The sequence below is a fragment of the Vidua chalybeata genome, chromosome Z (assembly GCF_026979565.1).
Source record: "Vidua chalybeata isolate OUT-0048 chromosome Z, bVidCha1 merged haplotype, whole genome shotgun sequence".
Classification (NCBI taxonomy): Eukaryota; Metazoa; Chordata; class Aves; order Passeriformes; family Viduidae; genus Vidua; species Vidua chalybeata.
Genome location: NC_071570.1, coordinates 24,489,884 through 24,507,295, shown reverse-complemented (window position 1 = coordinate 24,507,295; position 17,412 = coordinate 24,489,884). Strand labels below are relative to the sequence as shown.

The 17,412-nt window shown below is 38.0% G+C and overlaps 1 protein-coding gene across 1 annotated transcript in view; it reads left to right on the top strand.

Annotated features, from left to right (window-relative positions):
* The window catches only part of DOCK8 (dedicator of cytokinesis 8), a 97,462-nt gene that overhangs the window by 66,026 nt on the left and 14,024 nt on the right, over positions 1-17,412 (top strand). Inside the window, exons 26-39 of the mRNA XM_053969014.1 lie at positions 709-822; positions 1,775-1,930; positions 4,579-4,718; positions 5,312-5,481; positions 6,794-6,939; positions 7,627-7,809; positions 8,493-8,628; positions 9,228-9,315; positions 10,971-11,067; positions 11,767-11,901; positions 13,988-14,140; positions 15,205-15,363; positions 16,117-16,217; positions 16,652-16,844. Coding sequence (XP_053824989.1) covers positions 709-822; positions 1,775-1,930; positions 4,579-4,718; positions 5,312-5,481; positions 6,794-6,939; positions 7,627-7,809; positions 8,493-8,628; positions 9,228-9,315; positions 10,971-11,067; positions 11,767-11,901; positions 13,988-14,140; positions 15,205-15,363; positions 16,117-16,217; positions 16,652-16,844 — 1,971 coding nt within the window. The remainder of the gene's footprint in view (positions 1-708; positions 823-1,774; positions 1,931-4,578; positions 4,719-5,311; positions 5,482-6,793; positions 6,940-7,626; positions 7,810-8,492; positions 8,629-9,227; positions 9,316-10,970; positions 11,068-11,766; positions 11,902-13,987; positions 14,141-15,204; positions 15,364-16,116; positions 16,218-16,651; positions 16,845-17,412) is intronic.

The following is a 17,412-nucleotide window of genomic DNA, read 5'->3' as shown; positions in this document are numbered from 1 at the left end:
TGAGCATTAAATGTGTGCAGATTCCTCAGGCATCTTCGCTAATTCCTCTTGGTGAACTACATAGGCTACTGAGAGTTTATAGTTTAAATTGGTATGTTTGAAGTAACTGTAGCCTCATTTTAGAGGGTACATGAAGTTCTTTGTGATTCTTACTTGAGGCTGTGTAACTCTGGTAATCAGGCCAATGCCAAGCATACAAGAGTTTAACTGCTGGATGGTGAACTCCACAGATTTATTTTACCAGTATTTTGTTACTATCAGTTTTACATTTAAAATTTCTAAACAAAATATTTGGCATTCCATCAGCAAAGCCAGTGCAGGTTTTTCTTAATATTTTATATGTTTTAAGTTCCTAAACCAGCATTCTATTATATTCAGTAGGAAAAAAAGTCATTTGCAGTACTGCAGCCAATAGACAATTCATTCAGATCAGGTCTCAAATTCATTGTTGTCAGCCCAAAGAGGTACAGAAATGAACTGTTCATCCCGTGACATTTCTCTGTGAAACAGTTGAAATAATTTACAGAAGTGATTCTGTGCAATTTTAACAAGATCATGTGAACTGGAGAACTGAAACGATCTTATCCTGTATTTTCCTCGAGATAGTTCTGAGAGCAGACCCCTGCACTATTTTTCATTATTCTAAAAAGTCTTCCACCTTAATGTAAGTTTTACACATTATAACTGGAGTTTTTTTCTTTTTTTAAGGAAAGTGAACAAGCAGAAAAAATTAATATCAGCCTGGCATTTTTCTTGTATGATCTTCTTTCTTTAATGGATCGAGGATTTGTGTTTAATCTCATCAAACATTACTGTAATCAGGTAGGCACCATGCATGATTGGGATTGCATTTGGCTTATGTGTTTTGTTCTGTTTGATTAGTTTATCCATCAAGATCTTTGAGTTGTGTTAAAGGTCTGGGTAAATTTCCTATTTCTTATTGCATATGCAATGATTTTAATTTGATTTGTGATCTGCAGGGAAAAAAAATGAGTAGAGGTAAAGACTCTTTTAGAACTGTCATAGTTTGCACTGCTGCAAAACATCCATGGAACCATTTCTCTTCCCTTATTTTTTTACTGCCCTTAGCAGAAGGATCTGCAGATAATACAGATCAACTTTCTGACTTCTCCTGCTGAGTGCTGTGAGGACAGTATTTAGCTTTCAGGGAATCACTCAAAATAATGCATCTGTCTTGCTTCACAAGTCTCTGAAAATTAAAAATAAATGGTGATGCAGAATGTTGTTATGGAATTATTTGTTGTATTTGACAGGGAGTGTTTTCCTTCTGTTTTGTGACCTGTATTTGTGCAGGTCCATCAGGTATCTTCATTAATTCCTTCACTGATGTCATTGTTGATAAGAAGGGAAACGATGAGACCACCAATGTCCTATGTTGCTTAGCAGGACATTTTATGAGTTTGCCACAGACTCAGAAAAGTTCAGTTTGTTTTTAATTTTTGTCTTATGCAAAAGACAAAAATATTGTACATTTTTGTTTTGGGAGAAAAGAAGAAAGAAACAATTTGTTATCTCTTGGGATGTTGAAAGTCAGCTGGGGAGCAGGGAGAGAAACATCTCATTGAAACAAATGAGAAACAAATCGTCACACAAAGAGCAGCTAATGTATGGAAACTAGTGAGGTACAGTGAACATTTTAATGTACGCAGGGCTACATGTCTATGTCCTTTTCAGGGAGCAAGATATTTCACTACATGGTAATTTAAATAACACTAGCCCATCACTTGACACTTTTTTTGTTTGTTTTTTCTAGCTTTCAAACAAGCTAAATTCGCTCTCCACCCTGATTTCCATGAGACTTGAGTTCCTGAGAATTCTCTGCAGCCATGAGCATTACCTCAATCTGAACCTCTTCTTCATGACATCTGCATCTGCTCCAGCATCTCCCTCTCCCTCCTTGTCCTCCCAGGTGTTTATCCATTAGATAGGTATTGCATGAACGTCACATGAAGCACACGTAGAAAAATACTTACATTGCTCTGTATTCAGATACTTAAGTTAGAATCAGCCACTGTTGGATCAGGGAGAAAAACTTCCCACTTGAGAAAAAGAGACAGAAGAAGAAAGGCTACAGGAGTGCTACTGCGAAACTGCATCTACAGGAGTAAAAGTTGAATGTGACACAGACATATTCTCCCCTGGAAACATGCACATTCACAGAAAATTACTGTTGAGGTCTAGACATGAGGGTTAAAAGGAACACAGGCACACACTTATCCCATCCACACACAACCACAAATATGTATTTCAATATCTGTTTTGGAGAATTATGGCATGCAGCAGTGCATGCTTTCTGTGTGTTTGCCTTCTAATGGAACTTCTTACTTTCCAGGTGGAAATAGATGGTACCGCTATCCAAGTTAGTGACTAATAGACTACAATTTTCAACATCTTGAATAGTGAATTTTTGTTGAGTCTTCATGTTGCTTAAAATAGGATTATCATGCTTTCTTTTTCTGATGTTCTTCCTTCTGGGTTTCTCCCCCACTGTAGTACAGATCATGCTATATCTTTGTCCATAATTCTCTGTGTTTTTTTGAACAGTGTTCTCCTTTTAATTTAAACTATGTTATTTTTCTGTGTGGAAACACTCAGGTGTTCTGAGTAGACCAAGCAATCTGCATCATATTTCATTCTCCAGAAATTTTTCCAGATTTGGTCTGATACTGACACAGCTCTAGAGTTCCTTAATGTCAGGACCTCCCATGATCTTCCTGACCACAGAGTTCACAAACACATCAAAAAAAACAAATTGTTGATTGGCATGCAACACACTATTTTGCCAGTCTTGTGCTCTTCTCCTCCATTCTCCTCTACATTCTATGGAGATGGTTTTCTACAATGGAGCAAACCCCCCATCAAATGCTGCTCACATGTCTGTTTTCCACCTCAATGGTCTTGCAGAGGTCAGGACTGGGTTGAAGCATTTCAGTGCAATGCTCTATAATTGCCACAACGCTTAGAGGCAAGGGGATGGAATTGAAACAAAAAATTATGGGAGGTACAGAAACAGCCTCAGTAATGCAGCAGTTCAAATTCATGGTTTCTTTTTTGAGTGTCATTGCCAAAGAATTGGTTGGATGCTAAGAGGTACTACATCTCATACCTTAATAAGGGTTGTCAAATGTTTGTTATAGTAAATAATATTTTCTTGAAGTTTTTCCTAATCCTAAAAGCAAAGCATCACAGTATATTTGGTTAATACTAATCCTGGATGCCAAAGAGCTAGAAATATGACTCTTCTGCTTATGGGGATAAAAAATATTAACATAGTTCTTGTAACTAGTTCTAGCATGTCACAGCTTGGCCAACACCAGTTTAATTAATCTTTCCTTCAAGCAACATCATCAACTCCTTTAGGAGTAACCTACAATGTGCAACCTGTGCAAATCAATAAGGCTTTTGTGGCCCTTGCATGATTTAATGCACTAGCTGACCACCCTTGCAGTAATTTTGATCTGTCTACAGGAGTGCAACCCGCTTGAGTTAGACTTGCAGTAGAAATATGGTCTTGTGAATAAATCTTGTGAAATTTTTTGAGAGAAGCCAAACTCGCTTAACGGAGTGCTCTACACTTTGACATTATTTCACACAAACATAGTACAGCCAATACCTGTTTGTTTAAGGTTGAATGGGAGTGGGCCTAAGTATAGGGATCCAAAATACGGGGCTGCTAAGAGACATGGGGTTCATTTGACCCAATATACTAGAAGATAGCTACCACAGTGTGGTATACTGATACTTCATGTGTTTGGGCTCTGAGACTATTCCCAGGTGACTGACAAAAATATTGGAAGGAATGCTGAAGAATATAGATTAAAAGCAAAATTTGGACTCATAAAACCTAGTAGCTACAGTGGGAGTAGAGTCTAAGACTTATGCTCACCTGAGCAAGGGACAAAAACATTTCAGGTGACCTGTGGCACACACCTATGACTGCAGAATCTAAGTTCACAGCACATATATAGCAGCAACTTTCTATTCCTGGGCTGGCTGTTTATCAGTCACAGCCATAAGTTAGAGCAGTTTGAAGGCTGGTCTAAATTATACCAGCTGCCAGTAGGATCAGCCAAGGATTTCCAGGGCAAAAGGAAACATGGTTCACATGTCTTTCCTGACCTTACTTCCATACTAGACATCATGGAGACTGAAGAACACACAGTGAACAGCTTCTGGCACCTAAGTCCCTCTTAATGTAGAGGCACTTCTTGCTCTGTGATAGCTAATGGCTGCTCTGCAACAATAAGAGCAAGAATGGAGAAAATTCTGACTTTGTGTCCTGTCCAAAATAATGAATACAGGGTAGGAAATTTATGTCTTAAAAAGTGTAAAATGAGTTGCTTGCACAGAATGGAAAGGATGAGATTGCATCCTAGAGAGCTTTTAATTTCACACACAGATGTTTTCCTCCAAAATGTCCAACCTTCTTTCAAAGCCTGTGGTTTTCCTCTGGTAGAGATTTTCTACAAAGTTTGTTACATTGACTGTGACGGTGATCTCTTTAAGAAACTTTGGTTTCAGTGATTATTCTTTAACACTTCTAATATATTTCTGCAGAACTCCAGCTCCTGCTCTAGTTACCAGGACCAGAAAATCACTGGTATGTTTGACCTCTCAGCTGAATACCGTCAGCAGCACTTCCTGACTGGCTTACTTTTCACTGAATTGGCAGCAGCACTGGATGCAGACAGCGAGGGGTGCGTATCCTCATTTGCAGATTTTAGAATGGGATCAGGTCACACTGTTATTCTTGGCAAGGCCACAGTTTGACTCCAGGACAGTCCTGCTTCCCCCATGCTTTTCAGTGAGTCGCTCTAACATAGCAATGACCCAGTCATGGTTTTAGCTGCAGTATGTTTCTCTCAACTAATAAAAATATATTATTTGTGGTAGTAGTGTTGGCTGAATACAGAAATTGAGAACACAAAATTTCAGTGGCTCTTCCCTCTAAAACACCTCTGTTTTTGTCTGAACTTAAGCGTTTAGCTAAACTTTGGCCAGAGATTGATGCTTTTCCTTAAGCATCTCCCTTTAGCACAATGATTTTTTTTTTTGGGAAGTTTGAAAGACTTGGGTGCTCTTTGATTGTGGTAAAGTGTCTTGGGGATTTAAGATACCTATTGTTTGCAGGGAACGGGAATCTCTGCTCAGAATGAAAGAGATTATCAAGTGCATACTGGCATTTATTATTTGTTTTGTTCACCTCCTTTCTATTTATTAAATCTTTGATTTATAAGTGATTTGTGCATGATCCGTGAATGGAACTCATGGATGGTTTCTGTGTTAACAGGATTAGCAAGGTGCAAAGAAAAGCTGTCAGTGCTATCCTTAGCCTGCTGAGTTCCCATGACCTAGACCCACGTTGCTCCAAAAAGGAGGTGAAGATTAAAATTGCAGCTCTTTACCTCCCTTTGGTTGGTATCATTCTGGATTCACTACCGCAACTCCATGATTTTACAAGTAAGACCTTTTTACCTTTGAATTTTTCAACTTCTAACAGGGACTTGTCTAAATAATTTATCAAACGTAAGAGATTAATCTAGTAATGTAGAATATTTCTTTACTTAAAAATAAACTGGATTTTTACAAACAGGAAAAACTTCAGTGTCCTCAGTTCATGAGGAAGTGATAGACCAGAGATACATTTGTAAGTGCTCCTGCATATCTCTTTGTGTAAGTTTTCTGACCTTCCAAATAAAGCCTGCAAGGTCTGCAAGAAATACTTAGCTCTAGATACACTCAACAGTAGTGAAAATACTGATAGTGATACTGACATCATGTTACACCACAATTATAGAAATTAGACTGTATTCTCTTTTTCTATTGCTTTTTTGCTGCTATTAACATGACACCAAAATTAATTAATTAAAGGTATAAACTTTGAGGAGTGTATTTTTGTCAGTGGTTCTGAAAATATTTCACATTTAAATGTCTTAACAAAAAACTTTCTAGTATGAACTTAATAGTTGTTTATCACTTTCAATTGGGTAAGGTGAAAGCATTTACTATACGTTGGCTAATTAGATCTCACACCATTCTTTTAATCTAAGTATTATCCTTATACCATAGATGAAAAGAGTTATTATGAAGAAGCCCAGGTGTACCAATATGCCTAGGTTTAGAGTGTCTTCCTTTGAGAATCTGTCACAAGAGGCCGTGATCACATTCTGAAAACCTGGGGTCCAGCTGATCACTCAGCTTCTCTGAAGAACAGAACTTGCAAAACACAAAATGGATGCTCAGAATCAGACAAGATTTTTACAAAACTTAGATATAAATAACTTCATTTCCTGAAAGTGATGTCAAGAACCAGCAGTTAGAAGCAGTTATGTGCCTGAAATAAAACTTGTCTTTAAGTCAGCAGACAATACTGGATCTGTCAGCGCTTAGCAGACTTACATACTTTGTTGAATATTACCAAATCCATGTCTAGTTTCTGTGCTTATCCTCTTGACTGAAATTAACTAGAACTGGATGGTTCCAAGTCTTACAAAGTACTGGCTTGGATTTGAACTTCAGAGGTAATCTCATGTTTGCTACCACCTTTTATGTATTTTATGTATTTGAATAATTTGGCAGTCTTTGCAGATGGCTGCAATTTCTCTTGCTGATGCTGTGCCTCTTTCACTGCTTGGTACATCAGCCATACAAACAGTCTCAGGGATGGAAGTGCCAATTGTTTTGCTCAGTTACAGACTGATGGAAAACTATGACACGTGAGCAGAAGCAACTGGATTGCCCCTGAAGTTCCAATGGGATATTTCAAATTTAGTTTCAGATATCCGCGGTGGAAAGGGACGCACAGGAAACCCAGAAGAAGAACAAGAGCCTTCAGGTGCAATCAACCAAAATGTGGCCCTTGCCATTGCAGGGAGTCAGTTCAACATCAGGAACCCTGGAGTACCTCTGGTATCACTGGTATGTTCACTGCTCTGCCAATCTCCTTTCTTCTATCTGTTTTCATCTTCCTTTTTTTATCCTTTCTTGCCACTAATAGCTACAGTCATGAGGAATTGCATTTTTGTTTCCTCCAACCCCAATAGATCTCTCATAGTCCTTCTGTCATGTTCTCCTATTCTCTTCTAGTTATTTGCAGTTTTAACATACATTGTTCACTTTCTCCCACATGCCTATTTTCATTTCCACACCAAATCTAGACTCCTGCCCAGATCAGCAAATGCCACTATGGCAGCCCCACTGTTTCAGTCTTACCTGAATCCATGCATCTAGGATTCTGATGCTTCTTTTTCTCTTTGTATGGTCTTTTTTTTTTTAAATCTACTATGCAGTTGGGCTGACACAACTACATGGCAGAGGGGAAGCAAATGATTACAGAATCTTTTCCCTACATTTTTATAAGGAAATTATTATAAAAGCATGTAGCAAACTGGTGCTTCTCTCAGTCTTTCACTTGCATTCAACTGGTCCTTTCACTAATTACACATACAGTCAAAATTACAATAACTATCACCTGGAAGATTTTAAATTTACTGAAGTCCAGTCCTGAGATTCGATTCCAATGAAATTTAAATAAGATTACTTCACCCAAATGACCTTCCTCTCCTTTTTCTTCTTTCAATTGATATTTACTTTATGTGTTCCTAGCCCTACAGACAGAGTGCCACATTAGGTCCTGATACTACTCGCAACCTTTTGATCTGTTTCCTCTGGATTATGAAAAATGCTGATCAGAACCTAATACAGAAATGGATTGCAGACCTTCCATCCATGCAGCTGAACAGGATTTTAGACCTCCTCTTCATTTGTGTTTCATGCTTTGAGTATAAGGTAAGTGAAACAAGGAATTTTGTTGTCCTGGTTTTGATCAATTTTCTTCCTTAAATTCCAGCTGTCCAGGAGACAATCTGTTATTGACAATGGTTAAATTAGCACTTTTCTAATATACACAAATTACTTCAGATAAAATAACTGACAATAGCCTTCAAGCACAATGCTACCGAAACTCTTGAGGAAGTTCTATGAAGGTAACCTAAGCAGTTTAATTATTTTCTTTACCTGGGTATTTGGGGGCTATTTTTGGTGGGAATTATACCGACAGCTCCTGTAAGTACTGGACAGGACACTAAGGATGACTCTTTAGTTCTGAGCAGGGACTTGATGTCAGTACTTCTCTTTCTGGGAGGGTCTGTCTGAAATGGACTAAATAACCTTCTCTCTGAACTTTAATTTCTTTCTCAGTAGAACTGAACAACATCTTTAGCTACATCTTTACATCTGAACTACATCTGAACTTTACATCTGAACTACATCTTTAGTTTCTTTTAGCAGTACACATTGTACCTCTTTCCTCATTTGCAACATTTATTAGACTCTATGTATTAATCAATCACATTCATTGCTTTCTGCCCCCTCTACAGGTCTCTCCTGTTGTGTCTCATTCTGGAGATGTAATTTGGTCTCATGATCAAAAATGGAGGCATTGGTAATGATTGCTTTAACTTTACTTCCAGGGCAAGCAAAGCTCAGATAAAGTTAGCACCCAAGCACTCCAGAAATCACGCGATGTGAAAGCTCGATTAGAAGAGGCTTTACTGAGAGGAGAAGGAGCCAGAGGAGAAATGATGAAGCGCTGCAGAATACCAGCTGGTACTTCATACCATTGCTCCCCATGTCTTTTGAGAGGACCTCGAGTGTCTATAGACATAAATGAGTTTGTTGGGTTTGTGCACACTATCCATTTTCATCCTTGTCCATTTCACCCCCTTTTCACCCACAGTCCATTCCTTTGCAGACCATTCTTGGTTTTGCATGGATGAAAATATCATTAGGTTTCAACTGTCCAAGGTGTAACTAGGACTGAGTTCCTCTCATGTGAAGAATATGAAGCCAAGAAAGAAGTTTCAAGATATTCTAAAAAGTTATGTTAGTATCTAATCAAGAGCCAAGAAATGGTATCAAAACTATCACTAAAAACAAACCGTTCATAGCAAAAAAGGTTGCTTCATTTAATAAATGGAAAATCTGTGGGTTGGTTTTTGTAGGTTTTTGTAGACATTAAGCAAGATAATCATCTAAAAATCCTAAGTAAAAAAAGTGATGAGTCTTTCACTAGAGCCCTGAACCTGTAAGTTGAATGGTTTTAGTTCTGATAGACTGCTACAGAAATATATCTCCTTCTTTTGGCGAGCTGTCAGACTTCAAGTGTCCCCTTTTGTTTTAATCTCTGACATATGTTGCACTCTTAGGGAATGACAGATCAGCAGGGGTAAATGAAAATTTGCGCTGGAGAAAGGAGCAGACACAGTGGCGGCAGGCAAATGAGAGACAAGATAAGTAAGTAGTTTAATTAATGCATATTGCTTTTGTTAGAACCAAGCTGCTTGGGGTTTTTATGTTTTGTTCTTGCTCCCAGGATGTTTTATTACAAAATGAGCAGTTTCAACCCTTTCTCTCTTTTGTCAAAGAGAAAGAAAAAGAAAATGTTTCTGTAGCGTAAATATCCAACTGTTGCTATGACACAACAAAGAGGTCACAAATACTAGAAGGAGAATTTAAAATAGCTATCTACCCGTTTTTTTCCTTCTTATTAACAGTGTGGCAAACATGAGTTAGTGGTAGAGTTGTATTAAGTACACCACGGATGCTTGCTACATTTATTTTGATGTTGCTCCTGGCTCCTCAGTACATACAGTACTGTGGTACTGTGATATATGTATTGTCACATTAAATCAGCTAAGCTGGGTTTGATATGCTATATTAATATTGAGAAGCTCTGTTAGCAGGAGTCAGGGAAGATAATGCCTTGGGATTGTAGCAGCAGTTATAAGATATGTGTCATGCCAGAAAAGATCCAGTCAGCATGTGGATCAAAGCTCAGTGGTTGCTGGAAATAGTCCAAAGACCTGTAAAGTTAACTAAATTTGTTCAGTTCTTACTCTTATTGGGATTTCTGTCCTTATAATAGCATTGAAATTTTTGCAGGTTTTTTGTTTGTTTGTTTGTTTGGTGTTTTTTTTTTTTGTTTGTTTGTTTTGGTTTTTTTTTGGTTTTTTTTTTTTTGGGGGGGGGGTAAATTAATGTAGCAGAGCAGCTATATATTTTTGAAGTCACTCAGAAGTGTGATTATAAGGGTGTTGTTCCAGCCACAGAAATGCACCTTAGGAACTTTGGCCAAAGTCAAAGGATCTTTAATCTCAAGCTCTAGAAAGCAGCCTTTAGCCAGGCAACAGCACTTTTTTGAGCAGCTTAGGAAAAAGAGAAATGCCTCTTTGCGCTTCTGGTATGGGTGTGTGAAAATGCGGTTTCGTTAGTAGCTGCTCCTATGCTTATTCAGCTGCAGAGGAACTGTGTTACAGACCTTGTTCTTAAGTCTCAGCTAAGAAGGTATCATGTGTTGCCTTACCACTATCTCCTGTCTTTTATCAATATTTCAGTTCTCTTAAATAGCCTGGGACACTGCTGTATGGACCTGTTGTCTTTTGTTTTCAACAGTCTCAGGAATCAACATTTTAAATTGCCTCCACTAAACAATGCTTCTATGGCACTGAAGCAATTTCCACTTTGGTCTAGTTTATTGTTTTTACTTCTTTTAATGAAATTGTCAGATCAGTTATCAATTACTCCATTTTGGAGTTTTGTGTCCTGCTACAGGCAATGCATTCAGAAATTACAGCATAGATTACTGAACAACTGAACATGATATTAAGTGGCCATTATTATGCAGATGACTATTAAGGAAGAAAAGCATCTATCCAAACTGTCTAGAGGCCTAGTTTTCAGAAGTCCCCTTTGTGACTGCTCTTCTATGATAGCAGCTTTCCTAATTTCACTCCATAGTTTTTAAGAAACACTTCTGAACACTATTGTCATTGTCTACTCTTATGGAATCATTCAGAATAGTATGCATTTCTATTTGGCTTTGTTTAAACAGCAGGTCATCTAACTCTTGGGATACCCTCTGCTTGCTTTAATTAGAACTCCTTTTGCAGGACGAAAGCTGAGCTAGACCAAGAAGCTCTGATCAGTGGAAACCTGGCAACTGAAGCTAACCTGATCATTCTTGATATGCAAGAGAACATCATTCAGGTGAAAAATAGTACAGGTGGCTTAGTACCAATCCCTGCTTCCTCAGAAGCCAGTGGAAGCATGATTATTTTTCCCTTTTGTTTCTTAGACAGTGCAAAATATTTTGAGATCTTCTGTAAACTTATAGAGTTTTGACTAGAAAAAAAATCATAGGTAGGAAGGAGAAAAGTTCATGCTTGAAAACTAGAAAAGCATTTATCTGCTAGACTTTTGTTGTACTGGACATTATTTTTACATTACACCGCTCATAGCACCTAGTCTCTCCACTGTTTTGGTTGTGGGTTTGATCAGAACATACCAGTATATCTATTTAGTCTAGATGCTCAGGATATCAATGATGTAAGGGAAGGAATGGTGCTTGCCCACCAGAGGATCAGTTCCTAACCCAAAGTATACATGAAGAATTGGAAAGAACAGAAGTGGAGCTTCAAAAATCACTGCGGGAGCTCACTGAGCTTAAAAGTGCATTGGAGAATCTTCAGAACTTGGAAAATATTCAGGACCATTCCCCCTCTGTCTTCTTGTCTTCACTACAAAAGTGCTTTGAAATTTCTCCAAAGCAGATGTTAAAAATGAAGAAATTGCAAATTCTGAATTACTGGATGTCTCATGGGCTGGAGAGCAGAACTTCAGTTTCCTGTGTGCCAGTTCATTGCTGAATTACCTCATACAGTTATTGTTTTTCTTCCTCCTATGTAGGCGAGCTTTGCAGCAGAATGCAGAGATAATCTCTTGGGAGGAGTTTTGAAGGTCCTGGTAAATTCTCTTGGCTATGATCAGAGCACGACTTACCTGACTCATTGCTTTGCCACACTCAGAGCCCTCATTGCCAAGGTATGGTCTTGATATACTTTTGTTTTCATGCTTCCAATCAAGTTAATAGAACAGCATTTGTAGAGCAGAGCTGTCTCCATTCACTTACCAATTTTCTTTGACATTTATTAAATAAATTTTGCATATATAAGTACAAATTACTATCTATCGGGTTGTTATAGGATTTCTGCATATGTTGTAAGGTTATTTCACTGATCACACAAGATGGAATAATTAAATCTGATTAATTTTGTGGGTTTAGCAGTCTTAAACATATAAGATTTACTAATGAAATGGTAAGCAATTCCACACACTTTATTTCAAATACATTCTGATTTTAATTAGGAATCTTAATGCCAAGAACTGCACAAGAATTCCATAGAGTCAAATTTAAGTTGTTATATCAGCAAGACTAGTTTCCAGTCAGATGGGCAGCAGAGAAATTAAAACTCATGAGACATTGAGGGCATCATTCTAGGTTTCTATTTCTAAGATGGGTTTCAAAATTCTAAGTAGATTCTAAGACATTGACAGTTTTCATCTTTGTTCTGCCTGAAAACTAAGCCAAATCCTCATCTTTCTTCCACTTCTGTATCACCAATAAAAAAACTCCAGGTCACAAAAAAAAAAAAAAACAACAAAAAAAAAAAACCAAACAAAACCAACCAAACAAACAAAAACAACAAACAACAACAACAACAAAAAAAAAAAACAAAACAAAACAAAAAAAAAAAAAAAACAACAAAAAAAAAAAACCAAAAAAAACCACTTGCAAACTTCAAAACACATACGAGGACAGAAATTGACCCGAAGTCTTTTTTTCTTTTTTTTTTTTGTAATAAAGGTCATAAGAGGTTGGGAGCTTCATAAGGACTCTAAAATCTTTTTTTAAGATTCATTCTCCTACAAAAAAGAGCAGTTCCACTAAGAAAGAATCCATGAAATGTTTATTTTCCCTAAACTATTCTAAAATACAAATAAGAAACAGGATACTCCTTTCCAGTTAATGCCTGTCTGCTCTTAAATGCAGATTGGCTGACAAAGCCTAATTACAGGGTAGATATCTGAATAGTTATGAAACAAATAATTATCTTTTCATTTTCCTTTATCTTTAAAAGCTAATTTCCAATTAGAGTAATGAGTTTTGTGAAGCAATTGTTATTCTCATTGAAATAGATCTTGTAGTTAAGCTGACTCTGTTCTGTATTTCATGAAGCAATCAATCCAATTATTTCTATTACACTGTAGGCATATATATGTCATTTTACAAATAAAAGTGATAAAACCCTGTGCCCAGCAGGCTTATAATGTAAATTAGACACAAAACAGTGAGATAATGGACTGAAGAAAGGCTGAGAATTGGTAAATTGGTCTGCAAATTGGAAACAATATCTTGTATTCACTCAGACACCTTTATCAGTCCCGTGTATGTAGATATGGTACTGGTGCATCTGTGCTGTCTCTGCTGAGAGTTTCTTTGGACAGACATCCTGCCCTCTGGGTTTATTGCCTGCTATGTGCATTGTGAAGACACTGTAAAGGAGGGTCTGGTATGAAAGCTTGGCAGTGGAAGTTTTGTCACATACCATAGGAGGAAGAAGATATTGGAAGGCTGGGGAAGGGTAGGGTGTTGGTGCAAAGTTGTTATATCAGCAAGAGTAGTTTACAATCAGATGGGCAGCAGAGAAATCAAAGAGCTAAAAGTTGCTCTTAATATACTTAAGGAAGTATTTGTATGCTTCATCAATCATTATGTATTCTGAAAATAGCAAATCTCCATACTTCTAGGAATTTTGCAATCTTTGATGTTTGCAAAAACTCCTGGAGCCATCATACTCTGAATTTATTCTGTCTCTTTCTCTTTTTTCCAGAATACAAACTCTTCTTTTCAAACCCTTCTTTGTAGAAAATCTTCTTTCTTGTAGAAAATCTTAAAAATGTAATCTACAGCATCTCAGGAATCAGAAGTCATAATAAAAAGAAGTATAAAATGTAGTTTTTGAACACTTTGGACTTTTTGTGAATCCTGTGACTTTTGTGCACTAAGATAATGATGTTTTAATGGTTATAAATAAGAGTAATAAATGTTTTCTTCTCTTTCCCTCAGTTTGGAGATTTGCTGTTTGAAGAGGAGGTTGAACAGTGTGCTGACCTGTGTCAAAGAGTTCTCCATCACTGCAGCAGCAGCATAGATATTACACGGACTCAAGCCTGTGCCACTCTTTATCTCCTCATGAGATACAGCTTCAGCTCTACCAGTGTAAGATTTTGAGAACAGCAGTGTATTTTGTGCCACCTTTTTTTGTGATCAATTGTAACAAAGACTGAAGTTGCAACAGCAAGTGGAATGCATCTGCAGTCACCTGGTCTACTGTTTCACACATTTGAGCTAAGAGAACTGCTAGAAGTGCAGGGGGAAAGTAGCTTTAATTATTGTTCATTTCTTTGATTCAGGAAACATGACTCAATATTGTCCTGCAATATCTATAAATGCAGCTTCAAACAGAGCAGCATTAGGCCTGTGACAGCAAAGACTATACAATGCATAAGAAATACCCTTCACGTTGTCTTTTTTCTTTCATTCTTGTGTCAGAATGACTCAGCCTAGTTCTATTCTAACACAATTGCAACCTCAGTAGAACTCCTGTATACTTGTATTAATGGGAATTCTTCAACAGCTCCTTGGTCTTAGAACTAGGCTCTGATTTTTACCACACATGTGGAGCCAAATACATACATTATGCATGTAGATTAATAATGTTCTGGCACAAAAGCATATGCATTAGCATTTTGGATAGCATCTGATCTTGCACGGAATTTTCTTCAGTAGTTACTACTTTAAAAGCCTTGGATATGTAAAAAGTATAAGCTCTGCAGAAGGAAAATATACTGCAGCCACACCATGATCATCAGGGTGTAAAGCATTCCCAATTGAAGCTCCTAGAGGCCTTTTGCCTCCCAGATTTGTTTCCAGAATGTGTTTCCAGTCATTCTTCCTCATCTGTTTTGGTGTGTGGTCTGATCCATACACCTACTGGCCTGTGCAAAGGAGGAAAGGGGTGTTTCTGGCTTTCTCCTGTCTCAAGCAAGCATGCATATTTCAAGGAACATTGTAGCGCCAAAGTACAGACATGTCAGAATTAGGGATCTCTGGCTTAAGTGGGTAAAACATGATTTAGGTTTGATGCACCAGAGGCCACTTATGTGAGTGGTGAGTCTACTGCACTCGATATGGACAGGAGAATCACTTTCATAGAGGAGGTAGACATGTGAACTGCAGTGCAGCCATCATTCTTTCATGCTTTTGTTTTTTTCTTCTGGAAGAATTTTTCAAGAGTGAAGATGCAGGTGACCATGTCGCTAGCTTCTCTGGTTGGAAAATCACCTGAGTTTAATGAGGAATTCCTTCGACGATCCTTGCGAACCATCCTGGCCTATGCAGAGGAAGATACAGATGTGCAGGCAACACCATTTCCCATTCAGGTTAAATCTTTTATGGCATCTGTGGCTTTTATCAGGAGCTTTCACATAGGACTGTGCTTGAAGCAAGTTCTAGATCTTGGTCTTTCAAAGCAATGAAAATAAGAGATTATTGCATGAGTTTATGTCTAGCACAACAGTAAGTGGGGAAGAAGTGGATATTATTCTATAAAATAAACTCTAAAGAATTTTCCCTGAAATCACATTACAGGAGAATCATCTCTTGGTTTTGAGTTCAGTTTTCTCATAGATCCCAGCAGGAACTATGCCCTCTAAGATTTTCCCAAAATGGAATTTGATTCATTATGTTTTCAGACAAGTACCATCTGGGAAACTTCTCTCTCTTTGCCAACTTGTAAGGTATCAGCAGCAATAATGAAAAACATGTCAGACAACTGTCAAACACTTTGTTAAAATTCTTAGAGTAACTCAGGTTGTGCTGAAGACTTACGAAAACATCTGGTTTCAGATGTAAGATCAACTAAAGCTGAAATCCATTATCACATTTGTTTTTTTTTTTCATTCAGAAATAAATAGATCAAAGGACTTCAGCTCATTTTGATTAATTAAAATGTGTGTGTGTAAGACTTGCTATGTCAGCAGCCGTTGCTGCATTACATAGAACTGAAGAAAACATCCTGACATTTCCTTGGGTAAAAGAGGCTTAAGAAGAGTAACATCATCTTGTGCAGATGCTGTTGTTTTTCCAGAAGGAAAAAATAAACACATTGCACATTGATCTTTGCATTGCTTCAGGTAGAGGAGCTACTGTGTAATCTGAATGGCATCCTGTCAGATACGGTGAAAATGAGGGAATTTCAGGAAGATCCCGAGATGCTGATGGACCTCATGTACAGGTGAATCCATTTAGAATTGCTACTGAGAAAATTCTACAGTGAGGTGAGCTGAACTATGCATTTTATGGACAAGCTGTGACAAACTATCTGCTTGTGCACATTTCCTCTTTAGCAGAGCTGATCTTTAGCAGGAGGCCCAGGCTGCAGCAGTAAGCACATTGCAGTGCAGCCTCTGGGAGGTGGACATAAACTTGGGCAAGGATAAGAGTCAGGAACATTGAAGAGTCTTGGATGCAGCAGTTTTACTTTCCTCATAGCCCCTCTATCTCCTGCCCAGCCCTGCCTAACCATTTCTTTTGCTTTCTGTTTAATGAATCATATAGAATAAAGACAGAGATGTCTTCTTCCATTCATCCCAGGGGAAGAATTATAAAGGTATTTTTTGTTATTTGAGAAGTGATCATTCACACCTGCTTTCTGGCCTGTCTTTTCAGAATTGCAAAAGGATACCAGACATCGCCAGACTTGAGGCTGACTTGGCTGCAGAACATGGCAGAGAAGCACACCAAGAGGAAGTGCTACACAGAAGCAGCCATGTGCCTGGTCCATGCTGCAGCACTGGTGTCAGAGTACCTGAGCATGCTTGAGGATCGGAACTATCTCCCTGTGGGCAGCGTCAGTTTTCAGGTAAAAAGCTTTGACGGCATAAGGCAGCTCTGGTGTTATTCTTGTGCTAAGCAAAGCAGAGGTGCATGTATGGGGTGGATGTTACAATGGCAGTCTCCAGCTTCTATTTCCAGCAGTTTGACACTATAATCTCTCATTTGCTAAGTAGAACCCCTCTATTATCACATGCTTTTTCTAGGGCTGTTACTTACCAACTGTGACAGATGCATCTTTCAAACTTCTTTCTCATAATCTAGATAATTGGAGCTGCTCACCTCTTTCAGGCGTGTTCTCCAATCCTTTGACTGCCCTCAAGTGACTAACCAAACCCTTTTGACTGATGAATAACACAATCACTGCAGTCAATCCAGTATATCCAAGTCAAGTAAAAATATCCCATAAGTTCTTTCAGCATGAGCTGTAGCTCTCACATCCTCTCACAGTCTCTCTGAAGACTTCACTGGTTCTTTTAACATTGTTGAGCTCTTTACTCAGCAATAAACTGATCTTTTCCCAACAGTTTTCTTGGGTTTAGTTTTTCACCTTACTTTTCTACATCACATAGATGAAAGCATAAATCCTTGTGGTT